Genomic DNA, 22,224 nt, shown 5'->3' with positions numbered 1-22,224 from the left:
CTTACAGGCTTTGTCTCTGGGAAATAAGACCTCATCATTCTTAAGTGGCATACTATCCTCCCTAGAATTTCTCCTTTCTCTCCCTGTCTCTGTACCTTACTCTCCCTCTCTCCTTCTTCCATTCTCTTTGGGGAGACAGAAAGAAACTGGTAATGCTGGCCTGTGAGCTTATCCTTGGTTTTGTTAAGAGTGCTGAATACTGAGCTTGATCCCATCTGCTAAAGAGGTTGAGGCGAGAGGATCATGAGTTCAAGGTCTACCTGGGCTACAGAGTGAGTTCAAGAATAGACTGAGGCCAGACGTTGTGGTGCACGCCTTTAATGCCACCACTTAGGAGGTAGGAGGATTGCTGTGAATTTGAGGCCACCTTGAGACTACAAAGTGAATTCCAAGTCAACCTAGGCTAACCCTACCTCAAAAACTAAAAAGGAAGGGGGCTGGAGAGATGGCATAGCGGTTAAGCGCTTGCCTGTGAAGCCTAAGGACCCTTGTTCGAGGCTCGATTCCCCAGGACCCACGTTAACCAGATGCACAAGGGGGCGCACCGTCTGGAGTTCGTTTATAGTGGCTGGAGGCCCTGGCACGCCCATTCTCCCTCCCTCCCTCCCTCCCTCCCTCCCTCCCTCTCTCTCTCTCTGCCTCTTTCTCTGTCACTTTCAAATAAATAAGAAAAAGGAAGGGAGGAAGAAGAAAGAAAGAGAAGAAATAAGAAAGGAAGGAAGAATAGATTAACATAACAAGACTCTATCTCAAGTTTTTCAAAGGGCGAAGGCTGTCACTCTGGTACAGCATACGCCTAGCATGAGTGTGGCCCTGGGTTCCACCTCCAGCATGGGAAGAAGAAAAAAATAAGTGGTAGAGACTTTCTGTCCGTTGAAACACTCTCTCATGGAGGGAGGGAGAAGGCAAGCTCGGGAAACAAGAAAGTTACAAGGATCAGGAGATCCCCCTGCTCCCCAAAGTTATATTAGTGAATAACTGGTGATGAGGACTAGACTCCTGCAAATCGTGCAAGGGGCTCCAGCTTTCCTGGGTCGTCACTCCCTGCTCCTGTAGGTGGCCCCAGTGACTCAGCAAGCTGGGCTTGAGCTCAATTATTACTGGGCTCTAATCCGATTCCTCTAGGTCAGCGCCCTCTCCTCTACGTGCAGGCGGCGGCCTCGGGGAGCACCCATGAAGGACTACAACACCCGGCGTGCTCCGCGCGCACCGTGGGCGGGCCCGGACGCAGCCGTCGCTCGATGACGTATGACGGCGCGTCCGCGGTCGCTCTGCTGCGTGAGCGCGTGTGCGGCGGAGGCGGTGCGTCTGCATGCGTAGGGTACCTGGGGAGGGTGGGGGTAAGCCCAGGTTTCTGAGTGCGGGGCCTGCGCTCTGTCTTTAAAGAGCTGGTTTTGCATGACAAGTGGCCGTGGGTTCCTGTTGGGGAAAGCGGGCCGGTGACGAGATCTGGCCGCGGGCGGGCAGAGCGCGGGTGCTCGACCTGCGTGAGCGAGAGAGCCGGGGCTCACGCCGGCCGCCCGTCGCGGAGCCCTTCCTGGGGTCCTCAGCGAAGGCGCCACGGGACGCCGGTGTCCGTTCCGCTCCAAACACCCCTGGAGCATTGCCGACCCAGTAAAGGAGTTTTCTTAGAAAAGCAAAGATCTTTATTTGTGGGCAAATAAATGCCTGTTTAGCTGAGCTTAAAAGAAAGATCTTCAAGATCTGGGCAGAAGCCGGGCGTGGTGGTGCACGCCTTTAATCCCAGCACTTGGGAGGCAGAGGTAGGAGGATCACCATGAGTTCGAGGCCACCCTGAGACACCATAGTGAATTCCAGGTCAGCCTGGGCTAGAGTGAGACCCTACCTCGAAAAACCAAAAAAAAAAAAAAGATCTGGGCAGAGTGTAGGCTTGAATTGCAGTGGAGCTAGAATATTAAAACATTTATTTCAACAATTGTGTGATTATTCAGAGTTAGCTATCTGAATGATAGCGTATATATAAAATCTTCAGGCCTGGGCGTGATGGCGCACGCCTTTAATCCCAGCACTTGGGAGGCAGAGGTAGGAGGATCACCTTGAGCTCTTGAGACTGAGACCCTGAGACTACATAATGAATTCCAGATCAGCCGAGGCTAGAGCAAGGCCCTACCTCAAAACACCAAAAAAAAAAATAAAATAAAATCTTCAGATTGCCAGATATAGGTAAAATAGTTACCTGGAGGATTGGAGAGATGGCTCAATAGTTAAAGATGCTTGTTTGCAAAACCTGACAGCCCATGTTCAATTCCCCAGTCAGCCACGTAAAACCAGATGTACAAAGTGGCAAAAGGCCTCGGTGCACCCATTCACATTCATTCTCTCCTTTGCAAATCAAGTATTTTAAAAGACTAGTTGCCTGGATAGTTAAAGAGCCCCAATTAGCACTGTAGTTTCTACAGCTGGGAGGACGTAGGTTGAGGATGTAGCTTAGTTAGGGAATGAGTGGTCCTTGGCAAATTTGTAATGTGCACACACCTGCTTTAATTTCAGGGCCATGACAGGATTATCTGCCTTTGCAAAGTAAACAACTCCAGACGGTTGCCACACCTTGTGCATCTGGCTTTACGTGGATACTGGGGAATTGAACCCGTGTCCTTTGGCTTTGCAGGCAAGCACCTTAACCGCTAAACCATCTCTCTCTCTAGCCCTGCATGTTTACTTTTGTTGCTAAAGATTCAAGACTTTCTAGTTCTCTTAACTTTTTTTCTAATATTTATTTACAGTGGTGGAAGGGGAATGAGTGAGCCAGGGCCTCTTGCTGCTGCAAATGAATTCCAGATGCATGTAACACTTTGTGCAACTGGTTTTAAAATGTGGATACTGAAAAAAAAAGAAAAGAAAAAAAAGCCAGACGCGGTAGCACACGCCTTTAATTCCAGCAATTGGGAGGCAGAGGTAGGAGAATCACTATAAATTTGAGGCCACTCAGAGATTACAGAGTGAATTCCAGGTCAGCCTGGTCTACAGTAAGATCCTACTTCAAAAAACCAAAATAACATGCCAGGCGTGGTGGCGCATGCCTTTAATCCCAGCACTGGGAGGAAGAGGTAGAGGATCACCATGAGTTTGAGGCCACCCTGAGACTACATGGTGAGTTCCAGGTCAGCCTGAGCTAGAGTGAGACCCTACCTCGAAAAACCAAAATAAATAAATAAATAAGCTGGGCATGGTGGCACACACCTTTAATTCCAGCACTTGGGAGGCAAAAGTAGGAGGATGGCCATGAGTTCAAGACCACCCTGAGACCACATAGTGACTTCCAGACCACCAAGCTTTGCAGGCATGCGTCTTTAACCACTGAGAAATCCTTTTTTTTTTTTTTTGAGGTAGGGTCTCACTCTAGCCCAAGCTGACCTGGACTTCACTATGTCGTCTAAGGGTGTCCTCAAACTTAAGGCAATCCTCCTACCTCTGCCTCCCACGTACTGGGATTTTAGGCATGCACCACCATCCCCTACTGAATCAGCTTTTTAATTATGTTTATTGTTTAGCCAAGAAAGAGTTTGTCAGTATGATGCACCAGGGCTTCTTGCTGCTGCATACTCCAGATGCATGTGCTATTTGTGCATTTGGCTTTACATGAGTCCTGGGGAATGGAACCCAGTTTGCAAGCTTTGCAAACAAGTGCCTTTAACTGCTAAGGCATCATTTCATTTTGCCAGTTTTTTTTTTTTTTTGTTGTTGTTGTTGTTGTGTATTTGTTTTTTCTTCTTCAAGGTTGGGTCTTCCTCTAGCCCAATTCACTGGAATTCACTATGTAGTCTCATGCAATTCAAGTTCTAGGGTGGCCTCGAATTCTCATTGATCCTCCTACCTCTGCTTCCTGAGTGCTGGGATTAAAGGTGTGTGCCAAAATGCCCAGCTAGATTTTTGTTTTAAGTCGTTTGGTCTCAGTAATTATTGCCATTTACTGGATGGAATAATGGATGTGCACTTTGCAGAGGGGCTCATTGTAGGCATAGCTTTCAGAAGTATCACATGCATCAGGGCTCAGTAACTATTCTGTTTTACAAATGCTTAGCTGTTTCTGTCACCACCCAATGAGCATTGATAGAGCCAAGAGTGAGAGAGTTTCCTGCAAAGTATCCCAGGCCTCTTTCAGGTCGGCCTGGAACTCACAATGATCCTCCTACCTCAGCCTCCAGAATTCTGGTAGTATAGGTGTGAGCAATCACAGAGTTAACCTGATTAATGTTTTTGTTTTGCTTTTTAATTTGTTTTTTGTTTTTTTTTGGAGTAGGGTCTCACTCTAGCCCAGGCTGACCTGGAATTCACTATGTAGTCTCAGGGTGGCCTTGAACTCATGACCATCCTCCTACCTCTGCCTCCCAAGTGCTAGGATTAAAGGCATGCGCCACCACACCCAATTTCGTTTTGCTTTTTAAATTCATGTTTTTTTTTAATTTTTGTTTGTTTATTTATTTATTTGAGAGTGACAGAGAGAGAAAGGCAGATATATATATAGAGAGAGAATGGGCACACCAGGGCCTTCAGCCGCTGCAAACAAACTCCAGATGTGTGTGCCCCCTTGTGCATGTGGCTAACGCAGGATATGGGGAATCGAGCTTTGAACCAGGGTCCTTAGGCTTCACAGGCAAGTGCTTAACCACTAAGCCATCTCTCCAGCTGAAATTCATGCTTTTATGTTTCCACTGCAGACCTCTCCATTCCTTCTGTACTACCAAGTAGTTCAAGGCAAATTACTCAGAGTAATTATGGTTATTTTTCGTAATAGTAATTATAGCTGACACTGTTTGCTCAAGACTGTAGCAGTTGCTTTGATAAGTATGACAGTTGGGTGTGGTGGTGCATGACCAGGATCCAGCATTCAGTAGGCCAAGGCAGGAGGATCACAAGTTAGACTGGACTGGGCTACATGAAACACTGTCTTCCAAAAAAAAAGTACTTAGGTATTATTTATAAAATATGCTAGGTACTATTACCCCTATTTTAACAGATGAGGAAACTAGACCAGAAGTTGAGTAACTGCCCAATAATCACACAATTTGTGGTCAAGCCAGAGTTGGGACCCAGAAAGGGCAACTCCATGCCTGCATCCTTAGCACATCTGTAAAAAACGCTTAGCTAATGAGACATTTACACAGGGTTTTACTAGACTAAGGTAGAAATTCACTCTATAAAAAGACCATAGAAGGGCTGGAGAGATGTCTTAGTGGTTAAAGCACTTGCTTGTGAAGCCTAAGGACCTATGTCCATCTCTCTAGATCCCAAGTAAACCAGATACACAAGATGGCAGATATGTCTGGAGATTGATAACAGTGGCTGGAGGCCCTGGTGCACCATTATTTTCTCTCTCTCTCTCTCATTAAGAAAGAGAGAGAGAGAGAGAAGCTGGAGAGATGGCTTAGCAGTTAAGGCGCTTGCCTGCAAAGCCTAAGGACCCATGTTCACTTCTCCAGTTCCCACATAAGCCACATGCACAAAGGTGAGGCAAGCACAATGTCACACATGTCCACTAGGTGGCAAAAGCTTCTGGAGTTCAATTTCAGTGGATGAGGCTCTGGTGTGCCAATTCTCATGCACACGCTTGCTCTCTCAAATGAAAAAATAAGGGCTGGGCTGGAGAGATGGCTTAGTGGTTAAGCACTTGCCTCTGAAGCCTATGGACCCTGGTTCAAGGCTCGATTCCCCAGGACCCATGTAAACTAGATGCACACGGTGGCACATGTTCGTTTGCAGTGGCTGGAGGCGCTGGTGCACCCATTCTGTCTCTCTGTCTGCCTCTTTCTCTGACTGTCACTCTCAAATAAATTAATTAATTAATAATTAAAACAAATAAGGGCTGGGGAGATGACTTAGTAGTTAAGGCACATGCCTGTGAAGCCTAAGGGCCTGGGTTTAATTCTCTAGGTCCCACGTAAGCCAGATGCATATGGTGGTATATGTCTGGAGTTCATTTGCAGTGGCTAGAGGCTCTGGCATGCCCATTCCCTCTCTGTCCCTATCTCTAATAAATAAATACAAATATTTAAAAAAGAAAAGAAAAGAAAAAAAAATAAAAGACCATGGAAAATAATAACTTTTGTCCAGAAAAATAAACCTTGTATGGTAAGGATTTGCCCAAGTCAGTCTGAGGCTGGCCTTCAATCTTTTACTTGCTATTTCCAAGTAAAAAAACAGTGAGCAACACACTTCCTGCTATATATTTCTGTGTTGCATAGTAAATTCAAATTCATTAAATATGTGCCATAACATTTTTAAATTTTATTTGAGAGACAGAAGGATTGAGAGAGAATGGACACACCAGGGTCTCGTGCTACTGCTAACGAGTTCTAGATGCACCTGCCACTTTGTGCATATAGCTTTACATGGGTACTGAGAAGTCAAATCTAGCCTGTCAGACATTTTTTGTCAGACAGCAAGTGCCTTTAACCACTGAGCCATCTTCTCAGCCCATGTCATAACTTTTTGAAAATTTACGTATTTGACTGAGAGAGGGATGGATAGAGAAAGAGAGAGGAAGAGGCAGATAGATTGAGAATGGGTGGGCCCACTGCCACCACAAATGAACTCCAGACACATGCTCCACTTTGTGCATCTGGCTTACATGGGTTCTGGGGAGCCAAACCTGCCTGGGTCCCTAGATTTCACAGGCAACTGCCTTAGCTGCTAAGCCATTTCTCCAGCCCCATGTCATAACTTTGTTAAAATAAATCTTGAGCCAGGTGTGGTGGTGCACGCCTTTAATCCCAGCACTAGGAAGGCAGAGGTAGGAGGATCCCAGTGAATTCAAAGCCACCCTGAGATTACCTAGTGAATTCCAGGTGAGCCTGGGCTACAGTGGGACCCTACCTCGAAAAGCCAAAAAAAAATCTTGAAGCCGGACATGGTGACGCACACTTTTAAACCCAGCTGAGGTAAGTGGATCACTGTGAGTTTGAGGGCACCCTGAGACTAGATAGTGAATTCCAGGTCAGCCTGGGGCTAGAGTGAGACCCTTCCTGGAATCCAGCCCCCCAAAAATAATGAAATAAGGTGTCTTCTGGGTTTAATGAGTGTTCACTCATGAAAGATTAAAGAAAGGCAAGGAGGTTAGTAGAGGAAAAATGAACCTCAGTCGGAACTCGGTTGAACCACACTGGGAAGACTATTGAAGCCCTGGGGTGAGGTGCAACATCTCACACTGACCCTGCTTTTTGTGCTTCTAATGGTCCTGGCTTTCAACCCCCAGGGCCTCAGCTCCATCTCCAGCCATGTGGACTGCTGATGAGATTGCTCAGCTGTGCTATGAGCACTATAGCATCAAGCTACCCAAGCGGGGCAAGCCTGAGCGGAACCGTGAGTGGACGTTGTTGGCAGCTGTGGTGAAGATTCAGTCTCCAGCCGACCAGGCTTGTGACACCCTTGATAAGCCAGTGCGAGGTGAGACTTCTCTCCGTGTAAGAGACTAAAATTATGCATTGGTATTCGGATGTAAAGTAGTAGGTGTGTTTCCACGATCTCCACCAGGTGGCGCAGTGCTTCTTTCTAGTGGCGGCAGATCGTCCTGCCAACTTCAGTCCCAGTTGAGTTGCCTATGGAAGCCTCTGGAGGATTGTCCACATTCAGCCTAAGAGGTCTCACTTAATGATTTTTTTTTTTCCTCTCAGTGACAAAGGAAGTTGTCTCAATGGGAACAGGAACGAAATGCATAGGCCAGTCCAAAATGAGGAAGAGCGGTAAGCAAGACTGGTGTCTAAATAGTTGTCTCTGGGAGCTTTGAAAACCAGTGTCCAGGTTAACCGTTCCTCTCTTTGTCAGGGGTTCAACATTTCCCGTTGAAGTGTTCATTTACATTCGAGACTGGAGAGATAGCTTAATGGTTCGGGCACTTTCCTGCAAAGCCAAAGGACCCAGGTTCAGTTCCCCAGGACCTATGTAAACCAGATGCACAAGGTGACACATGCATTTGGAGTTTGTTTGCAACAGCTATAGGCCCTGGTGCACCATTCTCTATCTGCCTTTTTCTCTCTCAAATAAGTTAATAAAAAATAAAATATTAAATTTAATATTTTTCTTTATTTATTTGAGAGAGAGAAATAGGTGTGGCAGGGAGAGAATGGGTATGTCAGGGCCTCCAGCCACTGCTAACCTTAACCTTAACCACTAAGCCATCTCTCCAGCCCCTTAAAAATATTTTTTTTAATGGAAATTCAGAGCCAGGAATGATGACGTATGCCTATAATCCCAGCACTGCAGAGGCTATGGCAGGAAGATGATGAGTTCAAGCCCACCCTGGGCTACATAGAGAGACTCCTGCCTGAAAGAAAGAGAAAGAAATAAGAAGGAAAGCCACAAGGAACATACTTACATGAGTGAGTGAACTAAAATCCAACCAGGATATTGTGCTTAAACCACAGGTTTCCTGGGGTTAGCTAGTCACATTATGTCTAAAAGCCTTTAGAGCTCTGGAGTAGGTAGAGGGTATGGGTCATGATTTCTGAAGTCTTAGCAAGCAATCTTGAATTAAATGAAGCTTACCAATATGGAAGTCACCTGGCATGGTGGCACACGCCTTTAATCTAAGCAGTCAGGAGGCAGAGGTGGGAAGATCACAGTGAGTTTGAGGCTAGCCTGGGGTAGAGTAAGACCCTACCTCAGGGGAGAAAAAAAAGAATATGGAAGTCCCTTTCAGTTTTGAGATCTTTACTGTTTAATTTCTGTTTGAGTTTGTTTCTTCTATTCTCCTAGCCTTGGCTCCTTTGTCTATAAGGAAGCTCTCCCAGGGCCACAGTGGATTAAAGTATTACCAGGAGCACAAAAATACCATAGTTCAAAAGAGCTGTATTCTGGGTCTCCAAGTAAAAGATTTTTCTAGCCAGCTTGGTGGCTGTGGTGTTTTGATTCAGGTGTTCCCCAAGAACTTAGGTGTTCTGAATGCTAGGTTCCCAGTTGATGGAGATTTGGGAATTAGCGCCTCCAGGAGGTGGTGTATTGTTGGGGGCAGGCTTATGGGTATTATGGCCAATTTCACCATGCTAGTGTTTGGCACACTCTCCTGTTGCTATGGTCCACTTTATGTGGGCAAGGGAGTGATGTCCACCCAATGCTCATGCCATCGTTTTCCCCTGCCATCGTGGAGCTTCCCCTCGAGCCTGTAAGCAAAAATAAATCTCTTTTTCCCACAAGCTGCTCTTAGTTGGGCGATTTCTACCAGCAATGAGAACCTGACTGCAACAGTGGCACAGGCCTATAGTTCCAATAGCTCAGGAAGTTGGATTTATTTATATCCTCTTAGATTTTGATTAGCTGTCCCCCTACCTTTCCTTTACTCAATCTCTTCCCCAGACCTCATTTTGGGCCTTTTCACTCCCATTAAGCTATTCTTCTATTTACATATATACAATATCATCCTGTTAAGTACCCCCTCCCTTCCTTTCTCTCTCCTTTATATCTCTTTTCTAGCTTACTGGCCTCTGCTACTGAGTTTCCTTCTCACACAGAACTGGCTGGTTTTTTTTGTTTGTTTGTTTGTTTTTTAATATATAAGTCAGTGATATTTTTTGTTTTGCTTGCTTTGATTTATTTATTTTACTTATTTATTTATTTATTTATTTTGGTTTTATGAGGTAGGGTTCCACTCTAGTCCAGGCTGACCTGGAACTTACTATGTAGTCTCAGAGTGGCCTTGAACTCACGGCAATCCTCCTACCTCAGCCTCCCAAGTGCTGGAATTAAAGGCGTGCACCACCACGCCTGGCATCTAACTCATGCTAGTCCTGCCTCAGCCTGGGATAACAAATTATACAAACAAGCCCAGCACCCAAGGACAGATTTGTAACTCAAGGTGCCTTTGGCAATGTCTAAAGGTACTTTCAGTTGCTACCGCTGGGAGAGAGGTGCACATAGCCTCTTGTGGGTAGAAGGCAGGAGTTTGTGTGATCACCCTATATTTTATAGGCTTTTCCCCTACAACAAAGAATTTTCTGATCCCAAATGTTTACAAGGCTTGAGAAACTCAGTTGCCAATGCATCGCCGTGATTTTTTTTTTAATTTTTTAATTTTAGTTTTTATTTATTTATTTGACAGAGAGAGAAAATGGGTGTACCAGGGCCTCCAGCCACTGCAAACAAACTTCAGACACATGCACCCCCTTGTGCATCTGGCTAATATGGGTTCTGGGGAACTGAACCTGGGTCCTTTAGCTTTGCAGGCAAATGCCTTAACCACTAAGCCATTCCTCCAGCCCCCGTAGGTGATTTTGACACTTTGTCATGGATCCCTTTCAGGAGCTGCATGGTCATCCTGAGTGCTGGTGGGCACTGCTGTATTCTACTGCTGCTGCTTTTTTTTTCCTCTTTTTTATTCATTCATTTGTCAGAGGAAGGGGTTGGGTAGATATTGCAAATGAATTCCAGATGCATGTGCCACCATGTGCATCTGGCTTACGTGGGTTCTGGGGAACTGAACCTTGGTCCTTAGGCTTAGAAAGCAAGTGCCTTAACCACCAAGCTATCTCTCCAGCCCCCCCCCCCCCCGCCACACACACCTATTTTTGGTTTTTCAAGGTAGGGTCTTGCATGCTTCTTCTAAGAACTGGGGTTTTACACGATCCACATGTCTTCACTAGTGTCCTGTCTTTGCTACAGGAGATGTCCTCAATGACAGCCACGCTGAGACCATCGCCAGAAGGAGCTTCCAAAGGTGGAGCCACTTCAGAGTACTCAGCAGGTGGGGTGGGTGTGAGGGCAGAATTTCTGTGCCTGACGAGCTCCCAGGCACTCAACCTGTCATTCGGTGGGCCTCTGCTAGATCAGTGGTTCTCAAACTTGAGTGAGCCTCAGAACCACCCCGAGCGCTCGGTGGAGGGTGGGAGGAGGTGCGGGTGAGCTTGCTGGCCAAGTTCATGTCTGTCATCAACGCTTTGCGCTCAAGCCCCAGCAGCAGCAGGTCAGGGAAGGTTGCTGGGCCCACTCCCCAGCAATTCCGTGATCAGCAGATCCTGAGACAGCGTCTACCACTTCCCACCTGGTGCTGTTACTGCCGGTACTGAGAACCACTACTTGATAGTTCCAGACCACTACCCATCCAACGGGCCTACGGTAATTTCGTGATCACCCAACCAGAGAGCTCTTTTTTTTAACCACAGAAACCTGTTGTTTGCTCTTTCTTTTTTCTTTCAAGAAGTACTTTTTGTGGAGCTAGAGTCAAACCAAGGGCTTTACATGTGTTAGGCAAGTGCTACTCCACTGGGCTACACCCCCAGCTCAGTTGTTCGTTCCGATGTCCCGCCTCCCGTAGGTACCTTCTCTCTCAGCTCCATGCGGCAGTCTCCCTGAAAGATGACAGCATCTTTGTCCCAGGAATTCAGAGCGGACTATGGAGACTCAGACCAGACCTCTCTTTTGTGTTTTTCTCTAGCCATACCCCCTGTAAGTAGAGTCAAGCCTTTGGAATATGTTGTGTTTATTGTCTGCTTCCTTATGCTCTTCTTATCCAAGAGATATTTCTCAAAAAAAAAAAAAAAAAAACCACATAATTCGAGCTGGGTGTGATGGTGCATGCCTTTAATCCTAGCACTTGGGAGTCAGAGGTGGGAGGATCACCATGAGTTCGAGGCCACCCTGAGACTACATAGTGAATTCCAGGTCAGCCTGAGCTAGAGTGAGACCCTCCCTCAAAACACCAAAAAGAAAAAAGAAAAAAATTCTAGCTGAAACTAGCTACAACTCATGACATCATCACTATTTATGTATCTAATCACTTGTCTACTGGGGGGTAAGCAAAAGGCAGAGGTAAAAAGTGTGGAGTCTCACTCATGTTAGTCAGTTCTCAAAGTCAGGGTTGGGACTGGAGAGATGGTTCGGCAGTTAAAGGCACTTGCTTGCAAAGCCTGACAGCCCGAGTTTGATTCCCCAGTACCCACCAAAAGCCAGCTACACAGTCAAGATAAGCTTCAAGTTTAAACCCTACAAGTTATAAAACCATCAAAGTCCTATGGTAATTCAGTCCTAAAACTCATTTCTCATTCATTTATTCTTTTCTTTTTCTCTTTCTTTTCTTTCTTTCGTTCTGTTTGTTGTTTTTTTTAGTGAGAGGATAGTGTTTGAGGAAGGGTCGAGTTAATTACTGACTAGTAGACAACTGGAGAGATGTAGGATGGGTCATAAGTGAGGGATAATGGAGAGGTTGGCTTTCTAGTAAGGGCCATGGAGAGATGATGACACTATTTGCTAATATGTGTGGGAAAGAATGCCTGCAGTGTAGGCTGAGTCTCTTTCTTCCTTTTTAAAATAGTGGTAATTGGAGTTCTTTAAGATCTTACTTGATGGAATAAGAAGTTTGCGGCCCTCTGTTGATCTTTACTTTTTTGTTGTTGTTGTTGTTTATTTTTATTTATTTGAGAGTGACAGACAGAGAGAGAAAGAGGCAGAGAGAGAGAGGAGAGTGGGCGCGCCAGGGCTTCCAGCCTCTGCAAACGAACTCCAGACGCATGCGCCCCCTTGTGCATCTGGCTAACGTGGGTCCTGGGGGAAATCAAGCCTTGAACCGGGGTTCTTAGGCTTCACAGGCAAGTGCTTATTAACCACTAAGTCATCTCTCCAGACCCCTCTGTTGATCTTCAAAAGATTCTGCTGGGTATGGTGCCGCACGCCTTTAATCCCAGCATTTGGGAGGCAGAGGTAGGAGGATCACCATGAGTTCAAGGCCACCCTGACACTACATAGGGACTTGCATGTCAGCCTGGGCTAGAGTGAAATCCTACCTCGGATAAACTAATAAATAAATAAATAAATAAATAAAAAGACTCTGGAAATTTGCTGATCTCTGAAATCAAAATCTGAAACCATTGCTCTAACTCCCTCAGCTCATGAGTAATCTTTGAAAATGTGATGTCGCCCATGGTTTATCTGTAGGAAGAAAGCACAGTACCTAGAAAATGTGACTTTCCAGCTCCCTTGACATTTATTTCTAATTACTAATTAATAATCTGGTGCCTCAGTTAGCTGCTTCATGCTCTCACTTTTGTGTTTTATTAGCATGACTCAGCCTCTGTGTTCAGGCATTCTGTCAAGTTCAAATCTCTGAGCCCTACTGAGTGGGAGGTGGACCCCAGTGAATTCTCCAAAGTCACTGTCACCTTGTGAGGTCTGAGGAAGTGAGCCAGGCAGCCTCTGTGGCAGCATTCCTACTTTTACATTTCTCTTGCCTTTCCTAGTGCTTGGTTGTAAAGACTACAGATGTATTATTTACACACTTTGTAAAAGCAACACTCATTAGGTTAGTGTTTGAAGAAATGTCTCCCTTCTCAAGGGAGAGCTGTGCTCTCTCCTAGCCTCTGGTTTTCTTTGGTTTCCTCTGAGCACCTTGTAGATTAGAAATCTTTATAAACACCACACAGAGACACACTGGAAGTTTTGGAAGCCTTCGTTTAGAGCAGGCTGTGCAACTCTTGAGGGTTCACTTTGGGAATGGGCATCATGAAATTTCCAAAATGGGGCATTTTGAACAGTGTCAAATATACTTAATCATGGAATAAGCCACGACTTGTGTTTTCCAGTGCATTTGGGGAACTTTTCTCCTTGTAAAGAAAGCAGAAGGTCTCAGGGTGGAGGTGCAGCTCAGCAGAAGGATGCTTGCAGAGGAAGTACAAGGCCGTGGTTTTATCTCCAGCATCACAAAAACTAGTCTTAAACCAGGAGCTCCCGGTTCAGGACAGATTTGCTCTACACTGCTCCTTCTCCCTCCAACTCTTGGGTGCGAGGCTTATCGGTGTGTCTAGTGTGCTGGCTCTGGAGACACTCTCCTTTGTCGGGCTAGGGGGTTGTTGGCATCTAGTGGGATCCTGCTATCTCTCCTCTAGTGCACTGGATTACTTCCACAGCAGTGCATCTGGCTCAGAATGTCATTAGACCTAGGCATGGTGACATGCCAGTGAAACCTAAGGGCCACGGTTTGAGACACTCAGGTGCACATGCGCACTTGTGTGAGCACCTGTACACAGCATGTGCACCCACGTATACATGAACCCTCATACATACACACACCAAAAAAAATACTTAGGGTCATTCCTGGTTTTTTTGGGCGGGGGGGATTTTTGAGGTAGGGTCTCGCTGTAGCTCAGGCTGACCTGGAATTCACTATAGTCTCTGGGTGGCCTCAAACTTAAGGCAATCCTCCTACCTCTGCCTCCCAAGTGCTGGGATTAAAGGCATGCACCACCATGCCTGGCTTCAGTCTCTCTCTTTTTTGAGGGTGGTGGCTTGTGGTAGGGTCTCGCTCTAGCCCAAGCTTGTTTTTTATTTTTTATATTTTGCTTTTACAAGGTAGGGTCTCAGTCTAGCTCAGGCTGACCTGGAATTCACTATGTAGTCTCAGGATGGTATTGAACTCGTGGCACTCCTCCTACCTCTGCCTCCCAAGTACTGGGATTAAAGGTATAAGCCACCACACCCAGATTATTTTTACTTTTTAAAAAAAAATTTGTTTGGGCTGCAGAGATGGCTTAGCGGTTAAGCGCTTGCCTGTGAAGCCTAAGGACCCCAGTTCGAGGCTCAGTTCCCCAGGTCCCACGTTAGCCAGATGCACAAGGGGGCGCACGCGTCTGGAGTTCATTTGCAGAGGCTGGAAGCCCTGGTGCGCCCATTCTCTCTCTCTCCCTCTATCTTTCTCTCTGTGTCTGTCGCTCTCAAATAAATAAATAAAAAATTAAAAAAAAAAAACTTTAGGCGCACGCCTTTAATCCCAGCACTCGGGAGGCAGAGGTAGGAGGATCGCCGTGAGTTCAAGGCCACCCTGAGACTACAGAGTTAATTCCAGGTCAGCCTGGACCAGAGTGAGACCCTACCTCGAAAAACCAAAAAAAAAAAAAAAAAAAAACTTAAAAAAATTTGTTTTATTTTTAATTTATTTATTTGAGAGAGATAGACAGAAAGAAAAAGAGGCACATAGAGAGAACAGGCGTGCCAGGGCCTCCAGCCACTTTAAAATGAACTCCAGACACATGCACCCCTTGTGCATCTGGCTAATATGGATCCTGGGGAATCAAGCCTCAAACCAGGGTCCTTAAGCTTCACAGGCAAGCGCGTAACTGCTAAACCATTTCTCCAGCCCCTTATTTTTATTTTTTTGAGATGGGGTCTCACTCTAGCCCCGGTTGACCTGGATCTCATTTTGTAATCCCAGCCTAGTCTTGGATTCAACGTTTTCCTCCTACCTTTGCCTCCCAAATGCTGGGATTAAAGGCGTGCACCACTACACCCAGCTTTCTTTTAGTAAGATTGATTTTATTATTGAAGAAAGAAGGGGTTTTTTGATTTTTTTTTTCATTTGTTCCTTCCTTATGGTGATGATCAAACCTAGGGACTTATACATGCTAGGCATGTAACATGTGTTACACTCCTCGGCTCCTGACTTGCATTCTCAATGCATCTCAGGGAGAATAGATTGAGATAATGTTAAGACTGTGATTCCCAAACTTGAACTGGCCTCGGAATCACTGGGACAGCCTTATTTATTTATTTATTTATTTATTTATAGGCAGAGAGAGATATAAGAGAAACAGAGAGAATGGGTACACCACAGCCTCCAGCCATGTTAAACAAACTCCAGATGCATGTGTCACTTTGTGCATCTGACTTTACATGGGTACTGGGGAATTGATCCCAGGTCATTAGACTCTGCACCAAGTGCCTTATTTACTGAGCCATCTCTCTAGCCCTGGGACAGCTAATTAAGACAGACTTCTGACTCCACCTTCAGAGCTTCTGCCTCATCATATCTAGTGGGTCCCAATAATTTGCATTATTATTACTTTTTTGTTCTTTGGTGGTGCTAGGGATTGGACCCAGGGCCTCCTGCATGCTAGGCAAGCACTCTACCACTGAGCTTTTTCTCCAGGCCCACTAATTTCCATTTCTAAGTTCCTAAGAGATGTTGATGTCACTGGTCCAGGGGACTCATTTTCATAGCTACTGCATTCCTTGTGTATGTAGGTGGTGATGCCTCCATCATTCCAATGCTTGAGTTGGAAGAACAGCCTTGCTGTCCTGTCAGCAGACACTGGGTCAACAGCTCATCTGCGGAAGGGAGTGCTAACCTAGAGGCTCCTGAAAATAGAAGGAACTGTGGTGAGCCTGACAGTCCTGTAGCCAAAAAGATGAGGCTTGGAACTCCTGCCAGCTTGGTCCCCAGTACTGCCGCTCACCACGGCAAGCAGGAAGGTGGCCTGGCCACACCAGATGCCAGCAGCTCTAATCTCACTGTAGACGGACTGGACGCTCTCACTGCAGCAGCCCCCTGTGGTGTCAGAGTGGTGGATGTTTATAGAACTGGTGCCAAGTGTGTTCCTGGGGAAACGGAAGACTTGAAGAAGCCAGGTGCTGCCTATCACCAGCTGGGGCTGCTTCGAGTAAAGCCAGGCCGGGGAGACAGGACTTGTTCCATGTCCTGTAGTGACAAGATAGCCAGATGGAATGTCCTTGGATGCCAAGGTGCACTGTTAATGCACTTCCTGGAAGAGCCCATCTACCTGTCAGCTGTGATCATTGGGAAGTGCCCATACAGCCAGGAAGCCATGCAGAGAGCCCTGATTGACAGGTGAGAGTCAGGGAGGGTGGTTGGAGGGGTCCAGAGGGTGTGCAAAGTCTCCACACCTTGTGACTCATCAGTCATACTTTGATTTATTTTTATTTTTTTAAATTAATTATTTTTTTGTTTTGTTTTGTTTTTTGTTTTTCAAGGTAGGGTCTTACTCTGGCTCAGGCTGACCTGGAATTCACTATGTAGTTTCAGGGTGGCCTAGAACTCACGGCGATCCTCCTACCTCTGCCTGTCAAATGCTGGGTTTAAAGGCGTGCACCGCCACGCCCGGCACAGTCATACTTTTAAAATTTGTCCTAAAGAAATAAGAAACTGAGCCAGCTTGGTGGCCCACACCTTTAATCCTAGCACTTGGTAGGCAGAGGTAGGAGGATCGCCGTGAGTTCTAGGCCACCCTGACACTGGGATAGAGTGAGATCCTACCTCAAAAACACCTAATAATAATAATAATATTGGTGCAGGATGGAGAGAAGGCTTAGCAGTTAAGGCGCTTGCCTGCAAAGCCTAACAACTCAGGTTCAATTCCCCAGTACCCGTGTAAAGCCAGATGCACAAAGTGCTGCATGCATCTGGAGTTTGTTTGCAGTGGCTGGAGGCCCTGGTGCACCCATTCTCTCTGTTGTCTCTCTCTGATTGCAAATACATTAATTAATTTAAAAATAATAATATTGGTGAATACTTAATGTAGAAAGATGTTCATAATGGGTTTGTTTTGTTTTGTTTTTTGTTTTTCGAGGTAGTGTCTCACACTGGTCCAGGCTGACCTGGAATTCACTATGGAGTCTCAGGATGGCCTCAGACTCACAGTGAGCCTCCTACCTCTGCCTTCTGAGTGCTGGGATTAAAGGCATGAGCCATGACGTCCGGCATGTTCATATGTATTTAAAGAGCAATTTCAAATATAAAATGCGCTCCATTTTGGTCTTAAAATAGCCAAACATGGTGGTGCATGCTTTTAATACCAGTACTTGAGGGGCAGAGGTAGGAGAGTCACTGTGAGTTCAAGGCCCTCCTGAGATGATGTAGTGAATTCCAGGTCAGCCTAGGCTAGAAGGAGACCCTACCTCAAAAAACAAAATATATATGTACAAAGAAAACTATAGGAGAATGTATATCAAGCTATAAATATTAGTTTTGTTTGATTGGTTTTGGGTTTTTTAAATTATTTTATTTTACTTTACTTTAATTTTTTTTTTTTTTTTGAGGTAGGGTCTCACTCTAGCTTAGGCTGACCTGAAATTCACAATTCACTGTGTAGTCTCAGGGTGGCCTTGAACTCATGGTGATCCTCCTACTCATGGTGATCCTCCTACCTCTGCCTCCCAAGTGCTGGGATTAAAGACGTGTGCCACCACACCGGCTAATTATTTTTTTTATTTGAGAGAAAGAGAGCCACAGAGACAGACATAATGGGTATGCCAGGGCCTTCAGCCTGCAAACAAATTCCATTTTATGCATTCCACTTTATGCATCTGGCTTATGTGGGCCCTGGGGAATCAAACCTAGGTCCTTTGGCTTTCCAGGCAAGTGCCTTAATGAATAAGCCATCCTTCCAGCCTTGGTTTTGATTTTTTGAGGTAGGGTCTCACTCTAGCTTAGGCTGAGCTGGAATTCACTATGTAGTCTCAGGGCGGCCTCAACCTCATGGAGATCCTCCTACCTCTGCTTCCAGAGTGCTGGGATTAAAGGTGTGCCACCACGCCCAGCTAAATATTATCTTTAATTCTAGTCCGTGGAGGGTTAGACAGGAGAACCATCCATAAATTCAAGGCTAGTATGGACTACATAGTAAGACCCTAAATATTTTTTTTAAGGCTGGAGGAATGGCTTAGCAGTTAAGGTACTTGCCTGAAAAGCCAAAGAACCCAGGTCCCAGGACCCACATAAGCCAGATACACAAGGTGGTACATGCCTCTGGAGTTTTTTTTCAGTGGCTGGAGGCCCTGATGTGCCCATTCTCTCTCTCCATCTTTCTTTATCTCTCAAATAAATAAAAATAAAATATTTTTTTAAAAAGTAAAGTAAAAGCTAGGCATGATGACACACGCCTTTAATCTTAGCACATGAGAGGCAGAGAGGCAAGGAGGAGCACTATGAGTTTGAGGCCACCCTGAAACTACAGAATGAATTCCAGGTCAGCCTGGGCTAGAGTAAGATCCTGCCTCATGGAGTGGGGAGGTAGGGGAATGTGAAACCACCCACCAAATGTTCATCAGTGGATAAATCAACTGTGGTCTAGAAAAAAGATCAGAGTCCTGTGCATGGTTACACACATACCTGTGATTTCAGCACTTAGGAGGTGGAAGCAGGGGGATCAGGAGCTCAAGGCTGGCCTCAACTACATAATATAGCTAGCTTGCTACATGAGGCCCTGTGTGGAAAGAGAGAGGCTAGAGGATTGATATGTGCTGTAGCATGAATGGGATAGGCTTAGCAAAATTGACACAGGAAACTAAGGCACACAGAACCAGCACCAGAGACTGAGTGGAGAATCGGTTTATTTTCATGAAAGCCTGACTCCAAGGAAATCTTTTCCAAAGCCTTCACTCCAAGCTCTGATAGCTCAGAGTTTATATACCTTACCTTGTACTGTTTATTATTGTTAGTTCTCAGAGCTCAGGACCCCAGCCTAATGCCAGAGTCCTTGAGTATGTAATAGGCAAGTTTTACAGAAGCAGAGGGAAAATGGTTAATGAGTGAGCAGATGTCTGTGGCTGCACTGTGGAGATAAAAAGCATAAGATCGAGGGACGGAATTAACATGGGATATTTTTTTATAATCATGGAAAATGCTAATAAAGTTTTTTTTAAAAAAAGCATAAGGGGCTGGAGAGATGGCTTAGCGGTTAAGCGCTTGCCTGTGAAGCCTAAGGACCCCGGTTCGAGGCTCGGTTCCCCAGGTCCCACGTTAGCCAGATGCACAAGGGGGTGCACGCGTCTGGAGTTCGTTTGCAGAGGCTGGAAGCCCTGGCACGCCCATTCTCTCTCTCTCCCTCTATCTGCCTTTCTTTCTGTGTCTGTCGCTCTCAAATAAATAAAAAAAATTAAAAAAAAAAAAAGCTTAAGATCATTTACTATAGGGGTTTCCAGGAGCTATGGTGAAAGATGAAGGAGCAGGTATGTTTGAAGACTTTCCTAGGAAGCAAGTGCCAAGTTAATATTTAACTTCCTTTCGTTCTTATTTTGACTTACTTATTTTTATTTTTTTGGTTTTACGAGGTAGGGTCTCACTCTGGTCCAGGCTGACCTGTAACTATTTTTATTTTTTAAAGAGAGAGAATTGGGCTGGGCATGGTGGCACATGCCTTTAATCCCAGCACTCAGGAGACAGAGGTAGAAGGATGGTTTGAGGTCACCCTGAGACTCCATAGTGAATTCCAGGTCAGCCTGAGCTAGAGTGAGACCCTACCTTGGAAGAAAAAAAAAAGAGAGAGAGAGAATTGGCATGCCAGGGCCTCAGTCACTGAAGTCAAACTCCAGATGCTTGTGCCACCTAGTGGGAGTGTGTATGCCTCACCTTTGTGTGTCTGGCTAATGTGAGATCTGGAGAATCAAATATGGGTCCTTAGGCTTCACAGGCAAGCGCCTTAACTGCAAAGCCATGTCTCCAGCCCTAATATTTAAGTTTCTTACCTGGCATGGTGGCACATGCTTTTAATCCCAACATTTGGGAAGCGAAGATAGGAGGATCAGCCTAAGGACAGTTTGAGGACAGCCTGAGACCTGGGCTGAAGTGAAGCCCTACCTTAAAAAAAAAATAAGTTTTTCAAATGAGGAATAAAGTTTGGTATTACTGATACCAGTGATGGGTTTTAACCCAATTCTTTTATTTTTTTTTTGGAGGGGGTGGGAGTTTTGAGTTAGTGTGTTACTCTAGCCCAGGCTGACCTGGAATTCCCTATGTGGTCTCAGGGTGGCCTTGAACTCATTATAATCCTCTTACCTTTGCCTCCCAAGTGCTGAGGTTAAAGGCGTGTGCCACCACACCCGGTTTAACTCAGTTTTTACTTATGCCTTCAGAGCAATAGGGAGGGAGGGATCTTTCTCCAGTTCACTAGTCTCCACTCCAATAAATAAACAAATGGATTCTCTCCACTGGTAAGGTCTCTGAGGCCTAGGGATGATTATGTGGTCCACAATCTCAGACTTTTTCTCTAGGAGTATACCTAAAATATATGCATTTCCCTCACTTTTAGGTGTCAGAATGTCTCGGCTTTACCCAGAGGCTTTGCAGTTCAAAAACTGAAAATACAGCAGTCAAACTTGGTGTTTGAACAAAGCCGCTGTGCAGTGCAAGCAAAAAGGGCTGACTATTCAGGGCGACTCGTGCCTTGTGGGGCAGGTAAGGGAACCCTGGAATAACTTCTCCCCTGACATAGTATCCTATCTCATTTTAAGAAGGCAGTTTACATTGGGCATGGTGCCAAAGCATGCCTATAATCCTAGCACCCTGGAGGCAGAGGTAGGAAAATTGCTGAGTTCAAGGCCAGCCTGAGACTACATAGGGAATTTCAGGTCAGCCTGAGCCAGAGCAAGACTGTACCTCAAAGAAACAAGGGGGAGGGCAGCTGGAGAAGTGGTTTAGCAGTTAAAGGCCCTTGCCAGCAAAGCCAAAGGACCTAGGTTCAATTCCCTAGTACCCATGTAAAGCCAGATACATAAAGTGGCTCATGTATCTGAAGTTAATCTGCAGTGGTTGGGACTCTGGTGCACCCAATGTGTCTTTCCCTGTCTCTCTGATTGAAAATAAATAAATAAGTAAAAAGCTAGGCATGGTGGCACGCACCTTTAATCCCAGCACTTGGGAAGCAGAGATAGTAGGATTGCTGTGAGTTCAAGTTCGAGGCCATCCTGAGATTACATAGTGAATTCCAGGTCAGCCTGGGCTAGAGTGAGACCCTACTTCAAAAAACAAACAAACAAAAAGAAAACCCAAAGAAAAACCAAAGTTTACCACTCCAGTGATCACCAATGTACAATTTGGGAGATAACCCACATTGGGTTCAGTTTATACTCTGTGTGATCCTGGGATAGTTATTTACCCTCTCTTGGCCTTGGTTTCTTTAAAGATATTGTTAAGATCATATGAGCATTGAGGAGAAATTTTGATTAATGCATTTACCTTGTGTCTAGTATCCAATAAACACTCGATGACATTATAATCTAGTATATAATAATGAGCCATGAACCATTTGGTACTAGTATACTCTGGAGGTCAAGTATCAAAGTGAACTCATTTTGTTTGATGTCATATCCCACTATCGTGGGCCTATAGAGTCAGATAAATATATTAAAATATTCTGGCATTAAATAGCATTCTTTCCTCATAGCTATCAGCTGGAGTGCAGTTCCTGAGCAGCCATTGGATGTTACTGCCAATGGGTTTCCACAGGGAACCACAAAGAAAGGAATCGGAAGCTTTCAGGCCAGGTACAGCACATGGGGCTGTAGATGATGGTAGCTGTGAGCACACTCCTGCACTGCCTAATTCCACTGTTACCAAAAGAAAACTATCCATTCACAGTTACTACCTGCTCCTTCTCTGTAGCCCCTGCGAACTACTAATCTGCTTCATTTACTTTGTCGATGAATTAGTCTCTTCTGGAAATACTGTACAATACGTGGGCTTTGTGTCTGCTTCATTCATTTAGTGTATGTTCA

At 45.4% G+C, this 22,224-nt stretch overlaps 1 protein-coding gene across 3 annotated transcripts in view; it reads left to right on the top strand.

Moving 5' to 3' along the window:
* Nucleotides 1–2,510: 2,510 nt before the first annotated feature.
* Adat1 (adenosine deaminase tRNA specific 1) overlaps nucleotides 2,511–22,224 on the top strand; it is a 33,919-nt gene continuing 14,205 nt past the window's right edge. Inside the window, exons 1-8 of one of the 3 annotated variants that reach the window (XM_004659494.2) lie at nucleotides 2,511–2,629; nucleotides 7,214–7,404; nucleotides 7,632–7,700; nucleotides 10,612–10,666; nucleotides 11,264–11,394; nucleotides 15,958–16,561; nucleotides 20,760–20,905; nucleotides 21,894–21,993. In XM_004659494.2, coding sequence (XP_004659551.2) covers nucleotides 7,236–7,404; nucleotides 7,632–7,700; nucleotides 10,612–10,666; nucleotides 11,264–11,394; nucleotides 15,958–16,561; nucleotides 20,760–20,905; nucleotides 21,894–21,993 — 1,274 coding nt within the window. In that variant the 5' untranslated portion in view covers nucleotides 2,511–2,629; nucleotides 7,214–7,235. Of the gene's footprint in view, nucleotides 2,630–7,213; nucleotides 7,405–7,631; nucleotides 7,701–10,611; nucleotides 10,694–11,263; nucleotides 11,395–15,957; nucleotides 16,562–20,759; nucleotides 20,906–21,893; nucleotides 21,994–22,224 lie in introns of all 3 variants that reach the window. The other 2 variants (XM_045160507.1, XM_045160523.1) reach the window with 2 other exon arrangements.

This window comes from Jaculus jaculus, chromosome 1 (genome assembly GCF_020740685.1).
Source record: "Jaculus jaculus isolate mJacJac1 chromosome 1, mJacJac1.mat.Y.cur, whole genome shotgun sequence".
Taxonomy (NCBI): domain Eukaryota; kingdom Metazoa; phylum Chordata; class Mammalia; order Rodentia; family Dipodidae; genus Jaculus; species Jaculus jaculus.
The sequence above is the reverse complement of the archived record's forward strand: the minus strand, read 5'-3'. Positions and strand labels throughout refer to the sequence as shown.